Source organism: Neopelma chrysocephalum, unplaced genomic scaffold (assembly GCF_003984885.1).
Source record: "Neopelma chrysocephalum unplaced genomic scaffold, ASM398488v2 Primary Assembly neopelma1_43, whole genome shotgun sequence".
NCBI classification, from domain to species: Eukaryota; Metazoa; Chordata; class Aves; order Passeriformes; family Pipridae; genus Neopelma; species Neopelma chrysocephalum.
The window spans coordinates 8,237,369-8,252,438 of record NW_020897702.1 but is presented as its reverse complement, the minus strand read 5'-3'; the positions used below and the strand labels follow the sequence as shown (position 1 = coordinate 8,252,438).

Genomic DNA, 15,070 nt, shown 5'->3' with positions numbered 1-15,070 from the left:
TTTTTTTAAGTACTCAGTTTCTGACCTTTAGGAAACATTTAAATGCTTTTTGGGGTACTGATGTCTGAAGAAATTTGTGGAAAATTCCAGTTGCCGTGCAGCCCTCATTGGAAGTGACAGATATTTCTATTCCAGAAGTGAGTAAGAAAATAGGTCATAGCTGTGGTACACCTGACCTTATGCAGCTTTTGATCATAAGGCTGGTCAGAGTGCTGCAGTAAAGGCCACATTTGCAAACAGTGAAGAACAAAGATGGTGCTAGTTTGGAACATTTTTGGGATCCTGTTATAAGTCAGGATGTGGAATCACTCTGGGGAATAGAGTGAGGGTGTGCCATCAGACTCTGACAGGCAAAGGCAAATATTGCTCAAAGTTGATTACTTGCATGCATGAGCAGTTATACAATCCTAGAATCATTTAGGTTGGAAAAGACACCTGAGATCACTGAGTCCAACCATTAACCTAACCACTACCAAGTTCACCTTTACTGTGTTCCTAAGTATAAGGTCTACATGTCTTTTAAATCACACAATGGTTTGGGTTGGAAGAGGCCTTTTAAAGGTCATGTAGTCCAGACATCCTCTAGCAAGCAAGGACATCCTCAATGAGATCAGGTTGCTCAGAGCCCTATCCATCCTGACCTTGGACCTTTCCGGGGATGTGGCATCTACCACCTCTCTAGGCAACCTGTTCCGGTATTTACCCACTCTTGCTGTAAAAAATTTATGTCTAGTATGAATCTATGTTCTCTTAGTTTAAAACCGTTACCCTTGTCTGACTGCAACAGCCCCTATCAGAAAATCTGTGTGGGATTCCTTCTGGAAGGTGCTACAAGGTCTTCCCCAATGCCTTCTCTCCAGGCTGAAGATCCCCAGCTCTCTCAACCAAATGCCTTCAGGGATGGTGACTCAACTACTTCCCTGGGAGGGTTTTTCCAATACTAGACAAAAATTAAGATGACTCCTGTCACATTAGTTGAGTTCTTCAGTTAGAATATGGATAAAGCAGTCTTGAAAATGGTCTTTTACCAAACTTAGACCCTATCTACCAAGTCACTACTTTGAACACAATGTCATTGATGAATCAGAATTTCACAGAAGCCTATTTAAATGCACAATGGCAAACTGTCCCAACTTGAAAGAAAACTAAAACGCTGCAAAATCCCATCTTTCTGCATTGGATAACTTTTTAAGAACTTCAGCCAAACAGGGGACCTGATGAAGGATGAATATAAAGGTCTTGCATACCTTGTGCCTCTCCAAAATAACACCAGAGGCGTTAAAAATCACAACTATGAGGTGCGCAGAAGTTGAGGCACATTCTGTAGACATAAAACGTTGTAGAACAAAGAGTAGGTGCGTTCCTGAAGGGGCAGTGGGAGAGAAGCACAGATGACTGTTCAATACTGTTTACACTTCAGTTTTCATAAACTGTCAGTTTCTAAAACTGGACGTTAAAGGTAAGGATTTGATTGAAATTATATTTACAGTTCTCTTAACCTAAATGTAAAGGCTTTGCTACTTTTCATTGACCAAGAAAATAGTTATTAGTGTAACAATAAACAGAAACATACATTTTGGACTTTAGTTATGGTTTCATTCAGGAAGAAAAGAAAATTCTTTTTGGCTGTGCAGAATAATTTATTGAACTAAACTGAATATAGGTGTGAAAACAGTAAGTGAATGTTGCAGTACTTTGTGCATGAGGGAGGATGCAGAAGGCAAGAGAATTTTGAAGTATGAATGTGAAGATAAATGAGCAGCCAAATCTGTTGTTCATAGGAGTGGAAGAAATAAAATGGAGTATGTAATTAATCTCTTACTGTTCTGAAAAATACCATAGATCTCAAACTGTCAGAGTGATTTAGATATTCATGTCACCTTCTCTAATACTTGTTCTCTTGAGCCTGTTCCTGAACAGTTACGAGATTATATCTTCGCTAGAAAATTTGGGCAAGATTAAATGGGGAATGACAGAGAAGTAAGTATTTTCCTTATGAAAGAGGATAGGTACAGTAACTTACTTGTTCTTCTAATGGTCAACTATTTATTGGAGATTAAATTAAAAAATTGTATATGCTTATGGAATTCTAAGAGTATACTGAATCGAAGTGAAACTTTAGATGCTTAGGTCAGCGTTCCAGTTAGTCCAATTTGTGTTTCAGTTCTGCCACTTTGGTTTTTCTTGTGTTTCACCCAAGTATATTTTGCTGTATCACTTAAGTTGTCCAGATTTTTTTTATGCTGAGCAATTTTCAACTTTGCTTGGCATGTACTAATACAATCATAGAATCACTTAGGTTGGAAAAGACCTTTGAGATCATTGAGTCCACCTGTAAATCTAACAATGCCAAGGCAACCACTAAACCATGTCCCTAAGTACCATGTCTATATGTTCATAATACATGTAATAGAGATGTTTATTTCATGTAAGTGTAAATAAATCTCTCAGATGAACAGCAAATACTGAAATTGTAGTATTTTCAATTTACAGTCTAAATTGCTTTTATTTTATTAGTCCCCTTTATTTTTTTTTGTCTTTGACAAAAACTTGAAAGTAGAGTTGCTGTGAGGACTGTTGTAGATAAAACTGATTATGTTAAGAAAGGCTTATTGCATACTCTAATATTTGAAAGTTCTACAGATTAGGATGAAGAGTATCTGTACACTATTAACATTTTGTCAAATAGTTTGTATTTGTACTTGTGCTTTCTGATCATCTAAGCAGGGCTAGCTCATGCACTTGAACTGTGTCCAAGAATATGTGCTGCGTCTGTGCCAATTCTTTCTAGGTTTCAGAGATCATGTCACTGTTGTCTTGGTATTCAAAAACTTAACACAGTTTATTCTTAGCAGCTCTTATGAGGTGTTTTCTTAACATAGTGATGTGTTCTTGCTAAAACCTCTGCTTTGACTCATGCTTTTCTGGGAACAGACTGAATTATATTACTTTGTCTTTAAATAAAATTTTTCCTAAATATAGCAAAGGTAATGGGCGAGACACGTTTATCATCGATGACCAAGAAGAAGTGCCTGATGTCATAATAGAAGAAATACTTGAAGATGACTTGGAAGGCAAGTTTCTTAATACCTGATGCTTTCAGATGTTATTTTTGTGTCTTGTATTATGTTGTGTGTTTGTAGTTACATTTGGCTCATACAAATTCTTTAATGATGTCTGTTTCAGTTCCTTTGAGCAAGCACCTTTTTTTTTTTGTCCTCCTGTTTAGCTTAGTGAAAACTTTCTCACAGTTTCTCTCAGAGGGCTCATGAGTTCCAGTATCTGCCTTGATGATTCTTTTTGACTTGTTGTTGCAGTCCCCCTCAGTTTCTGACATTGGCTCCTGGAAAATTCTTTTCCATCAGTTCTCTCAGCTTACTGAATCTTCTCCCAGGCCATTGTCCTACCTTAGCTGTCAGTAACAATTAGGTTCCTCAGCTTGTCAGGTTTTCCCTAGACTGTACTAGTTAGAGTGTAGCTAACAGGTCCATGGAGGGATTTTTCCCCTCTGTTAGGCTCTTGGGGGACTGAATCTGGAGTATTGTGTCCAGTATTGGACAGTGGAGTACTGAAAAATCACTGTCCTACTAGAGCAAGTCCAGCAGAGCCTACCAGGCTGGTGTCCAGGAGGTGCTCAGGGTCTCAGAGGTCTTTTCCAACCATAATGATTTTATGATTTTACATGTAAGACGAGGTAAGTGACTCATCACATCATCAGAGATCGTGACCATGGGTGATCCAGACCAGTTTGTGTACCTGTTGTTGAAATCTTTGAAGTCATTCAGATACCATCTTATCCAGTAGAAAAGCCCAGGAGTGATCTTGCATTTGTTCTGGAGGCTGCATTTCCTAAACTTGGAAGCACAGTCCTGTATACCTTCGCAGAGGGTTTCAGATGCCATGCTCTTTATAGTCCTTTGCCTATGATCTGTTAGAGTTCAGAGATAGGCGCAGAGGTGGCAGTGCTCAAGGATGCTGCAGATCTATGTGTCTGGTGTGCCTTGATCGGTCATGCAGCTGACATTGAATTTAGATTATGATGTCCACCCTTTGCAGGAAGCTTTGTGGTATAAGAATTGGGTTGCTGGCTTCTAAAACCCTCTGACCCATTAACCCTCTGACCTTTGAGTGGCTTCAGAAAAAGAAATCTGCCTTTTGTATCACCAGTGGACAGAGGTACCTGCAGTACAAAGGATTTGGATGCTTAGTCACAAGTACTGTCTTACATAGGGTCATCTCTTTGCTAGCTTTAGGCCTTTCCCTGATCTTCATACATTAACACTGATTAACTGTACAAAAGTCTCTATACCTATTCTTAAAGGTAGCAGTCTTAATCTCTAATTTGCTTTCTAGAAGCTTCCTATTTCTCTGTTGGAATACAGACTCTGAATTACCTACTTAAATTCCGAGTTAAATTAATACCACTTTGTGAGCAGTGACGGAAGCCTTTTGTTTTGCAGGGTAGTATGAGGGAAGTAGTTCAAAAGAGCAATTTCATCAGAAAGCAAACATGGTAATAGTTTGAAACAAGTGTGAGCAGACTTGTCAGGTTAAAATCTGTTTGAGGTGATGTTGTTATGATTAATGCAACATCAGCCAAATTGTATGTCTGATGATATCTGTTGGAGTCACTTGGAGGCTGTTTGATAACTTGTTTTATGTCTTACTCAGGTTTGACAGAATTAGTGTTGGTAAGCCATGTTATAAATCCAAGCCATTTCTATATTCGGAGATACTCACAGAGGAAAGAAGCTTTGGCTTTGGAGAAGAAATTGGAAAACTTCTGTTGTAATAAGAGTTCGTATCTCTGGCCTTCAGACATTTTGGAATTAGGTAAATGGTTAATTTTTAGGGGTCTTCATGGCTTAAAATACTACCCTGCAATATGCATTCCTTAGTATCATGCTCTTTTTTTTATTTTCCTCTTCCCTGCCCCTTTACATAGTAAAGCAGTCCTTATATGTTCTGGAATCTACAATTAATTGTTTTAGAGAAACATTGTACACGTTTCTCACAAACATTGTGATTTGGTGATTAAAACCTATAAACAAAACCAGTAGAATTAAAAAAAAACTGCCGTTCTTCTCAACCTCAACAAACTGAGTGCATTGAGTAACCAGAGCAGTTGAAACACCTGGGTGCGAACTTCATGTTTTCCAGCATTAGATGGTAATGGTTAACTGGTAGCTTTTTCAGTATACAGCTTGTAATGATGAGCCTAGTTCTTTAATTATTTCAGTAAATCGGCTTCTATCATGCAAGCAACATTCCCTTCTAGTGGATATATGATTTTTGTTTTAAATTCACTTAATAGAAACCATTCTAGGAGTAAAAATATGTTGCTAAATCACTAAAATTATTTTCTAATCCACATGTTGATAATGTTGCCCACTTCTAGAATGTGTTTAGAAAACTGATGAAAAGTATATCATAACCTTATATATCAATGTTTTTTTGCCACTTTACTAAGAGGTAAAGAAAGTTTGCCAGAAATGACTTCTTAATACAAGCCAAACACTTCCTAGCCTTATGAACACGTGTAAATGAAGGTGGAGGCTCTTGAGACAAGGTTTTTACTGTCTGTCTTTATTTTAACAATAGCACTTTTACTATGTGTGTGGAGGATGGGAACAATGGAATATTATGTACAACTGTAGTAATAGTTCTAGTGTGAAATACTTAAAAATACTTAATTTAGCCCTTTTTATTTGCTTCCATATAGGTGCTAGAACTTTTATTAAGAGTAAGGAAACTGGAATGTGGTGCCGCGGAACTATCACTGAACTAATTCCCCTAGAAAGTAAAAATCAGAGGAAACCTTGTGGTCCAATAAGATACAGAGTGTGTGATGTTGCATTGCTGAAAATATTCCTGATTGATGTTGGAAGCTGTATAGTTTTAACTTTCTCAGGGTATGTTTTCAGAGAGAGGTTTTTGTCTGCAGTTGTTGTCCTTAAATGTTGTTACTCAAGAAGATCTCTACTGAGAAACAAGTCCTTCCTCAGCTTCACGCAAACAGATAACCAGATACCCAACTGACACTAATATCCTCTACATACATATTTCCCACAGAAAAAGTGGCAGTGTATTTAAGTACAAGTGTACCAACCTTCATATATTAAAATATTTAACTTAGACTTGTGTTATAAAAGAGAACATGTGAGTCCTCAATGCTTAAAAAAAGAAAAAAAAAAATTATTTCATTGAGACTTTCTAGTTCTATTTCATTGACATAACATTATGCCAAGTACTGCAATAACGACCTCTGTTGTAAGTCTGGGGTTTGATTTGGGGCTTTTCAGGTGTCGGGTTTGGTTTTTTAAGTTCGTACTGCGTTTATTCCCATTGAACATTAGATATGATCCCACTGAAAGGCCTGATCCTGCTGCTCTGCAAACTATTGAAACAGATGACATTTGTCTGTTTGTAAGGAAGTCTGATCAGCGTATTGAGGCAGAACTTGCAGCTGTTCCTCCTTTAGCAGTACGGTGTTCATTGAAGGATGTTGTTCCCAAAAATACAGTAAGTACAAGCCGCTTGAAGTATTTCAGGATCTTTTTTCCTTAAGATTTATACTAAAGAACTTAAATACGTAATTTAAAATTACTTTATGCTACTATAAACAGAATTAAATTTGAGAGTGCAGATGTATATAGATGGGTTGCATTCCTTTCATTGGAAAGGAAACGAGCTTATAGCAGTCTGTCTTAAAAAGCCTCTGGGTTTACAAATACGTATTTTGGGCTTAAATCTCACTACTCTTAATTTAGACATGTTCTTTTGTCAAACTGAAAAACAAATTTCAGAACTGATACTTTTATTTCATGTCTGTCTGGTAATGTTATGCAAGTAGTAACTTTCAAAAATCATCCAAAGAAGAAATGGCTTCAGAATTTTTAAGAGAATCTTTTCAGGGATTGTCCTTTTCTTAAAATTTTTTGCCGCCTATTGAAAAGGGTTTGTTCTCTTTTGGTGTAATAACAAGGAAAGTACTGTCAGTCTTTATTCCATTACAAAGAAGAGGATATATATTGCAGCATTATTTTCTCCAGTATTATTAGGTTTCCTTTATTTTTGCCACATTCACATGGGAATGAGTTATGTCCAATACAGCTGTGTGTTTCTGACAGTATCACTGCTGGTCAGTTTGGGGGTTTTTTTAGCGGTGTGATGTTGACTGAAATAACTTCAAATAGGAAAGATCTGGAATAATTTTCACAAATGTGGGTAAAATGCCTTCCTTATATGTGCTTTCATTTTCTTCACACCTAAAAGTCTCAGACTTGCAGTATCAAATGAGAAATGCATTAACGTGATCCCAGAGAAATAAATTCTGACAGGCTTTGAAGTAGACAAAACATCATACAGGATGCTGTGGAGAGGAGGAATGTGTAAATTGCCTAAAGTATGTTGTACATTTAAGTAAAGACATAAGAAGATAATAACCTTTCACATGAATTGGGAGAGCAGAAATGTAAGTCATGAAATGAAAGAGCATAAGACAATTCTAGTTGATCTATCAGAACAACCAGAGGGGATTAAAACTTGAATCTTCGGAGGAAACATACTGGAAACTGCAGCCCTTTGATCTGACTCAGTTTTACACACTTAAATACACTTATTAATCCATCATAAAGAATTTTATTTAGTGCTGTCCTAGCTACAGACTAGACAGTCTAACTGTGTTCAGTATTTCATCTGTGCCTTCTTACTTGTATTTTATTTTTAATTACTATTTGTATTTTTTGTTTTAACATTCTCTGACATCTTCATAACTTTTTCTTTCTAACACAGGGTGAAGGTTGGGGAGAGGAAGCAAAGAAAAAATTTTTAGAACTGGTAAATAATAAAGTTGTTTCAATGATCGTATTTAGAGAAGAGGATGGTGTTCTCATTGTGGATTTGAGAAAACCTCCATTCAATGAATCAAGCAGTAACATACCAGTGTCTCTCAAGGATGCATTAGTTTTCTTAGATTTGGCAAGGTACGTGTTTTCCTTTAGTTAATGTTCCTGTGCTATAATTGATAATGGAATAATGCTTGCAAAGTGAAGCACACAGAGAAGGGTCATTGTTTATTTTAAGCATAACTAGTTATGGTGACTGGAGCAGTGAATGATAATTTTTTTTACTGCATTTGTGTTCCTCAGTTAATTGCTTTTTCTTTTGAGGAAAAGGAAATCTGAAAGAAAATGGTTTGTCAGTGTGTAGTGGAATCTCACCTTTTACTTTATTTTCTTTTACAATGTAAATGGTACACTACTGCATCCCAAATAAATGCTTTTTAGGAGCCAGCTGCCATATATCATATATCATTCTTCATATGTTACATTTGTGATGGGACAAGATAGAGACAATGGACTGTACCAACTTCAAGAAGGAAAGTTTAAGCTATAGATATAAACGTGAATCAAGTAACTTTTATAAGACCATTTTGGGAGGGGTTTTTATGAATATAAAAGGATTCCTTCTCAGTTAATTTTAACTGAATTTATTCCAGATTTCATTTTGTTTACCTTAGGTTTAGACTACAGCTTCCCAGTCAATTAGAAAATAATACCATCTTGCACTACAGTCCACCTAATATTCCACAAGAAGGAGAAGAAGTCTTTGTAGTAGTTTGTCACATTAATAGTCCAAGTGATTTCTACCTCCAGTTGGTAAGTTTAGAAATAAAGTCTTTTTAAATAAAACTGAACAGACATTTTAATGTTGAGCTTCTTGTAGTCCACACTAAATAAGCTGTAACTTCCATTAAGTTCTGTCACTCAGTGTTAGGATTCCTAGAATTAACAGATAATATTAATTCCTACAATCCTAGTTTGGTCCTAGGTTAATTCCAGGAGTTCTTAGAATCCCGGAAAGTTGACATTTTTTGCCAATTATGTTACATGGTTAATTCCTATGTGTGTATGTAGTGTTTTACTGTTTAGAATGGTGACTGAACAGGGCAATACTCAGCAATTGTTAGGCTCTTTAATTCACTTCATGTATTCAGAACCACTTTTTAATTTTGTGAGGAAGATGAGGAGAAAGTACACTACTAGAAAAAAATATCCCTTTAAAGAGCAAAAATGCCATGAAAAAAGAACATCAGGTATGTATATATGTTTTGGGGTCTTTATTTTATTTTAGAGAGAAAGCCTGGAATCTTTTCCAGAGAAAATTCAGGAGTTATATAAACATGACTATGGAGAAAACTCAGAAATTTTCTGCCCAGTTGAAGGCCAAGCTTGTATTGCAAAACAAGAGGATGGGAATTGGTACAGAGCACAGATTGTAGGTGAGGTATTGATTCTTTCACTCTAATGCTGGGTTGCAAAATCAGTTGTGCAACTAAATCGGAGTCACACGCTGGATATAAACAGTAACAAATAGCCATTGTTTTTCCTAAGCATAAGCATAAAGTCAGCAATATTGATTCATATTCTTTTGCTATTAATAGACTGGTTATGCATCTGCTTTTTTTTTTTATAAAAAGAAGCAGCATACTTCATTCTGTAGAGACTGTTGAAATTCTACGATATAATTATTTTAAATAATATTTCACTTACTATTACAGTTTGAACTACAGATTTGGCTATTATAGCCAGCCCATGAGTGTATGTAGTGTTGGTTAATAATTCTCTGTAGTAATTCCAAAGGGGATGGAGGGGGGATGTGCTTGTGCTGTCCTCTGTGTTGCCTGTATGGGCAACGTAGCATGTCTGTATGCTTACATGTCTGCTGGGCATGTGTTTAGTGTGCCAGTGTCTCATAGAGAGGTTAGGGGACCAAAATGCCAACACTGTCACTTCAGGAACCTGAAATGGCTGGCCCTTAAAGAAAATTTTATATTGAACTTTTATACTGTGTGAATGAATATATGGTGGGAAATTTCAGTTTTGCTCTGAAATTCTGGTGCTTTAACTTGCATCAGATAACTATTTTTTTTTTGTTCTAATAACTTGGGTTATTTTTCTTGAAGGGCTGCCAAGTTGTCAAGAAGTTACAGTAAAGTATGTTGACTACGGCAACACTGCTAACTTACCTCATAAAGACATACGCAGAGTAAAAGAGGAGTTTCTGAGCTTTCCGGAAAAGGTAAATAAGTGCTTGCCTGGATTAAACACTAGAAATTAGTAGAATCTCAGTGAATGAAAAGGGAAATAGAGGGTTGCTCACGTTTTGAAATAGATAACATAAATAGTTAAGCAACTTCCTTTTTGCTGGGGTTTATGATGTGACTGACTTAATATGTTTTGGGTGTACATCTTTGCTTTTTAAGTAAAATAATTTTTAAGGATTTAGAATTCTTTGAAACATGAATGAACACAGGATTGGAAAGTCAAGCATTCAGAAGGTAAGAGTATTAGAAATGAGGTTGCTCTTGCAGCTTTATCCTGTTGCAAGTAAGCATTGATAAGGCAAGGAGAAGTAAACTCTTTCTATTTCAGCAAGCATGTATCTGAATTTGAGGTTCACGCTCAGCTACTGGGAAGAGAGGGATCCTTTTAAACTAAAGCATGTAGTGGTAACGTGGAACCAGAAGCCAAGGTCATGCAGTCTTGTATGAATGCAAAGCAAAGTCTGTGATACAGTTGTAATGAGATGATCCTGATCCATATGTGATATTGGATGCATAATTTTGGGTTATTCCTCAGGCAGTCAGGTGTAGACTGGCTTGTATTGAGCCTTTTAAAGGGACAAATGAGTGGAACAGAGAAGCCAAGAGAAGATTTGAAGAAATTACTGAAGATAAACTTATGCTGTGTTCGGTAATTGGTAAGTTATCAAGAGTGTATTAATCTTTCTGTACGTATTATTAAGTTGACTTAAATGTAGAAACATGCACTTTCATATTTGAAATAGTATTTATTTGAGATGCTTATGTTCATACATGTTGGAGGTACCCTGGAGTGAGTATGTCTAAACGTGAACTAACTGGGGGAGATGTAACAAATGTGACAACTGACCAAAGCTCTGTTTGTCTTCTCTTACAGACCGCGCCAGCATTAGGTGATAAAAGTATTCTGGTGCATTCACATGAGCTTGTTTCCATAAGTACTAGCTATTCTTGACACTTCCTAACATCATTGGTAGCTGGGACTGTGAATGCTGCCACTCTAAAACATTGCCCCCAGAAAAAAAGGAATTTCAGATAACACATACATGCCTTAGTAGGATTTTTCTTAATACTGTTTATTGTTCACATACCACTTGTTACTTTTCAGCCCCTATGGAATGTTGGTTAGGAACTCATGGCATAAATAGAATTAAATGTAGCAGTTGGTTTCTTTGTACAACAGTATTTTGTAATGATTGTTACATTTTCAATGAATTTTAGATATGTGCAGAGCTAAGCCTCTACATATTGTTGGTGTTCAGAATTAATTATTTTATATATCAAATGTAATTTTACAAAATTCTGTCTTCTAGTACCATTTATTGTACCTCTAAAACAAGTAGTTTTTATACTGTCATTGATAGGCACTAACTATGTTTATATTATTAATTCACAGAAATTTTAGATAACAGCATCTTATCTGTTGAACTCTTCAATTCCTCTGCAAATAATGGGAGAAAGTTTAGTATTAACTGCCAGCTGGTTGAAGAAGACCTAGCATCCTACATACCTGGGTAAATACACTGTACACGACTTAAAATATTTGGAAATACTGAATTTGTGTATCAAAATTACTGGCCTCTGTATGTCACCTCCAGTGGCTGGAATTTACCACATTTGTGATAAGTGAATGTACAAATCACATTTATCAGCTGATTTAAGTTAGAGTGTAACTCTGCAGCTTGATAGTTGAATTCTCAACTTAGTCTTGACTAACATAATGTGTTGAAGTTGTAATTGATTGAAAAGTTGGAGATCAAATGTTTTCATCATACTTGTACTGTCCTTAAGTGCCAGATCTTCCCAAAGTGTTCATTGTTAAGGTTCCCATTCCCCTGTAGTAAGAAAAGAAATGTGTGTGTGTAACCTGCACCTAAGGTAAGTCATCTCTTTGGAAGGTCTGTTACTAAAAAGCACTTTGGTGTTTCTTCAGCTATGATAGCGACAGGAAGAGTTGGGAAGACAGCAGAGTTGGGAAGTGTGTGGGGGATAATGAGGCTCATAAGGATATAACATTATTGCATTTAATTTGCTGGCTTTTCATACAAGATAATCTCTGGGCTGTATTCATGAAAATCTACGATTATTCTTCCATTAATAATGTTTGAATACTGATGGAAATAGATTGTTCAAAAGGAAGTTTTTATTCCAAAAGGAAATTCCTGTATTTGCTTTTTTCAGGAGGAAGCATTTAAGTGGATTTTCATCTCTTAACTCAGAAATACAACTGAATCGTAGTAACGCTTAATTCTTGTATTTGTCACAGCCACAATTTTTAGTAAGATTTTTGTAATGTTAAGCAGCTTTATTTAAACCTGAACAGCTGAGTTGTTTTCTCACTGTCACTAAGGTATTTTGTTGTGTTGCATCTATACTTAGATGGCTGCTTCCAGCCTTCAATCAAGGGTATATAATTTTAACATAAGTTACTGTGTAACACTGGTAACTTGACTAATGTTGATTTTTTTTCATCACTTACGCACTTCTCCTTTGGTTTGACTGGGGAGAAAATGAAAGAAGCAGGAGCAAGAAAACTCGGGTCAAAATGAAGGCAGAGAAATTGCTTACCAAGTACTGTTGCAGGCATAACAGAGTTAATTTAACTAGTTATCACTAATTAGCATAATTGTTTGATTTCTGATTCAGGTATTGGTACACAAAAGACAAACATCTAGAGCACCTACCCTCCCCCTTCCCCTGGATCAAATTTGCTCCAAGCACCTCTTGTCCCCCTCCTACACTCAGGTTACAGTCAGTCTCTTCAGGGAGGCAGTGAGCAGTGAAGGGGGTTGGGTTCAGGGCACAGCAGTTTATCAACATTGCTCCTTCCTTCTTTTCATCCTGTGCTTCAGTATGGACCCTCTACAGGCCTCTGTCCCTCAGGAGTGGACCTCTTGCCTCACAAAATACCTTCTGTTCTCAGGATCTTGGGGTTCCCTATGTTGTCTCTTCAGTTCCTCCTCTCTCTCTCCTTGGTGTTTTCTGCTCTTCATTAAATTAGCAGTGCCATCAGCTTCACTGGAGGATGTGCTCAGCCCTGCCCTGTGGAGGGGGTGTTGCAGAGCTGGGTCTGCCATGGAGCAGCACATGGCCTCTCCTGTCACAGGTCGCCCCTTCAGCCCCTGTTCCCAACTACCAACATAACAGCTAGTGCACCATGTTTTTTGGTTGGAATTATGTTCCTGTTGGGGAGCAGGGGCAAAGGAGTGTTTTGTGGGGGCTTCTGGCTTGCTTTGTTTTCCAATGTATGTGGGTATCTAGCTGTTCAGAGATCATTTGTCACTCTTTCTCACTGAATTTCCCATTTGTGAAGATGAATGTCTGCGAAAAGGCAAGACCAGATAATGTAAACCTACTGTAGGTCATTTAGAGTCACGCTTGTGGTGTGACTACCTTCCACGTTTAATGCTGTTGAGGGATATCCAAGTCTCCTCTAAACTAGCATAATGTAAGCAGGAGAACACAGTGCTCTGTTAAAGCTGACTTGCTGATAGGCAAACATCAGTGACCTTACTCTTGTGTTGGGACAGGAGGTAGACCATACAGAATTCCAGAATGAAACCTTGGAGTCTGAAGTCCATTCCAAATTGATAGTCTTTTTCCTGAGGGATCTGTGATTATAATGCTGTTGTGGAGTTACTAGAAAGGGGATTGTAAGGCATGTAACATGTATTCCACTTGGGAGAACTCTCTGTGGCAGATTGTCTCTGTGCATTTCATAGTTCAGACTAGTTGTTCGCAAGGTAAGCATATTTCTGAGCTGTGGTGTGCATTTCTTTCCTGGTTCTGCAGGTTAACTGTTTTACCCAGCAATTTCCAAATACCTGCATCAGGAAGGTTTGCATAAACTACCTATGTAGTGGATGATTCAATACTTAAATACAAAGGAATTTTCTCTCTGACAGAGCACTTCTCTTTCTTCTCCTGAAGGAGAAGACAGGTGGTTAGGTCTCTAAAGAGAGAAAATAATTTCCTCTCAGAGGCCCAGTAATGGCCAGCAGTTAAACTCAGGCTTGCTGTCTCCTTCAATGATATTTGCAAGAAACCAGTTCTTTTGCATTAAAGGATGTTTCTTCAGACTGCAGTCTGTTACAATCTCTAGGTGGCACAATCCATGCAGACTTGTACTATGGTGGGCTGTGGCTCAAAATACACAGCAGGCAAGTCTTGATTGCTGCTGGGCTTTTAAACAAGCTTTTGTCAAGGTATTGCCATGACTGTACTTCATCTAACACTCTACTTAGGAAAGTACTAGCACCAGTTAATGTTGTATTTTTATCCTTAGGGAATGCTAGAAAGGTAAATGTTTTGCTAATGTTAACATTCTTTACTTCTGAAAGGAATTATGTACACATTGTAGGAATTGAATGTTGCAGCTTTTACTCAGGGGCAACATTGCTTTAGAGAAGCATGATCCTGGTAATTTGATATCTTTTAAGCCAGACACAAACATTGGGGTTCAGTTTTCACTGGCAGCCTGGAACCCGTGGTGTTTCCATGCATTCGTGCAACGAAACTTTCCGAAGGAGAAAGAAGTGTTACTATCATGAGAGTTTCACAAATAGCATTTATAAATGTTTGTCTTTTGTCGGGATTTTTTTCTGCTTTTTAAAGTCATGATTCCTGTCATGTCAAAATGGGATTATCGAGCGATTTTCACTTTGTTTAAAATGTGTTTAAACTTTCCATTCTAATTATTTTGTGCTCTTTACAGGTACACCAGAAGTACTGCAGTAGGGCCCAATGAAATATGGGATGATCCTCTAGAAGAAAATCCTAAAAGCTTGGAAGTTTTAAGTCCTATAGACATGGAACCTGTGGATGAAGGACATTTCAGATTGGTTTCTAACAAAGAGATACATGGGAGAATTAGTCACATTGCGTCTCCTAGTAAAATTTTTGTACAATTGCTGTCATCAGAAAGTATACTGAAAAGGTACTAAAATTCAAAGAACTGTTCTTGAG

General features: G+C 37.1%; 1 protein-coding gene across 2 annotated transcripts in view; it reads left to right on the top strand.

The window, feature by feature from the left end:
• RNF17 (ring finger protein 17) overlaps positions 1 to 15,070 on the top strand; it is a 41,363-nt gene that overhangs the window by 9,909 nt on the left and 16,384 nt on the right. The window contains exons 11-22 of one of the 2 annotated variants that reach the window (XM_027677245.1): positions 1,906 to 1,980; positions 2,983 to 3,074; positions 4,672 to 4,833; positions 5,723 to 5,912; positions 6,357 to 6,522; positions 7,795 to 7,985; positions 8,522 to 8,660; positions 9,136 to 9,283; positions 9,968 to 10,083; positions 10,644 to 10,764; positions 11,502 to 11,619; positions 14,820 to 15,041. In XM_027677245.1, the coding sequence (XP_027533046.1) occupies positions 1,906 to 1,980; positions 2,983 to 3,074; positions 4,672 to 4,833; positions 5,723 to 5,912; positions 6,357 to 6,522; positions 7,795 to 7,985; positions 8,522 to 8,660; positions 9,136 to 9,283; positions 9,968 to 10,083; positions 10,644 to 10,764; positions 11,502 to 11,619; positions 14,820 to 15,041 (1,740 nt within the window). The remainder of the gene's footprint in view (positions 1 to 1,905; positions 1,981 to 2,982; positions 3,075 to 4,671; positions 4,834 to 5,722; positions 5,913 to 6,356; positions 6,523 to 7,794; positions 7,986 to 8,521; positions 8,661 to 9,135; positions 9,284 to 9,967; positions 10,084 to 10,643; positions 10,765 to 11,501; positions 11,620 to 14,819; positions 15,042 to 15,070) is intronic. The other variant, XM_027677246.1, reaches the window with a different exon arrangement.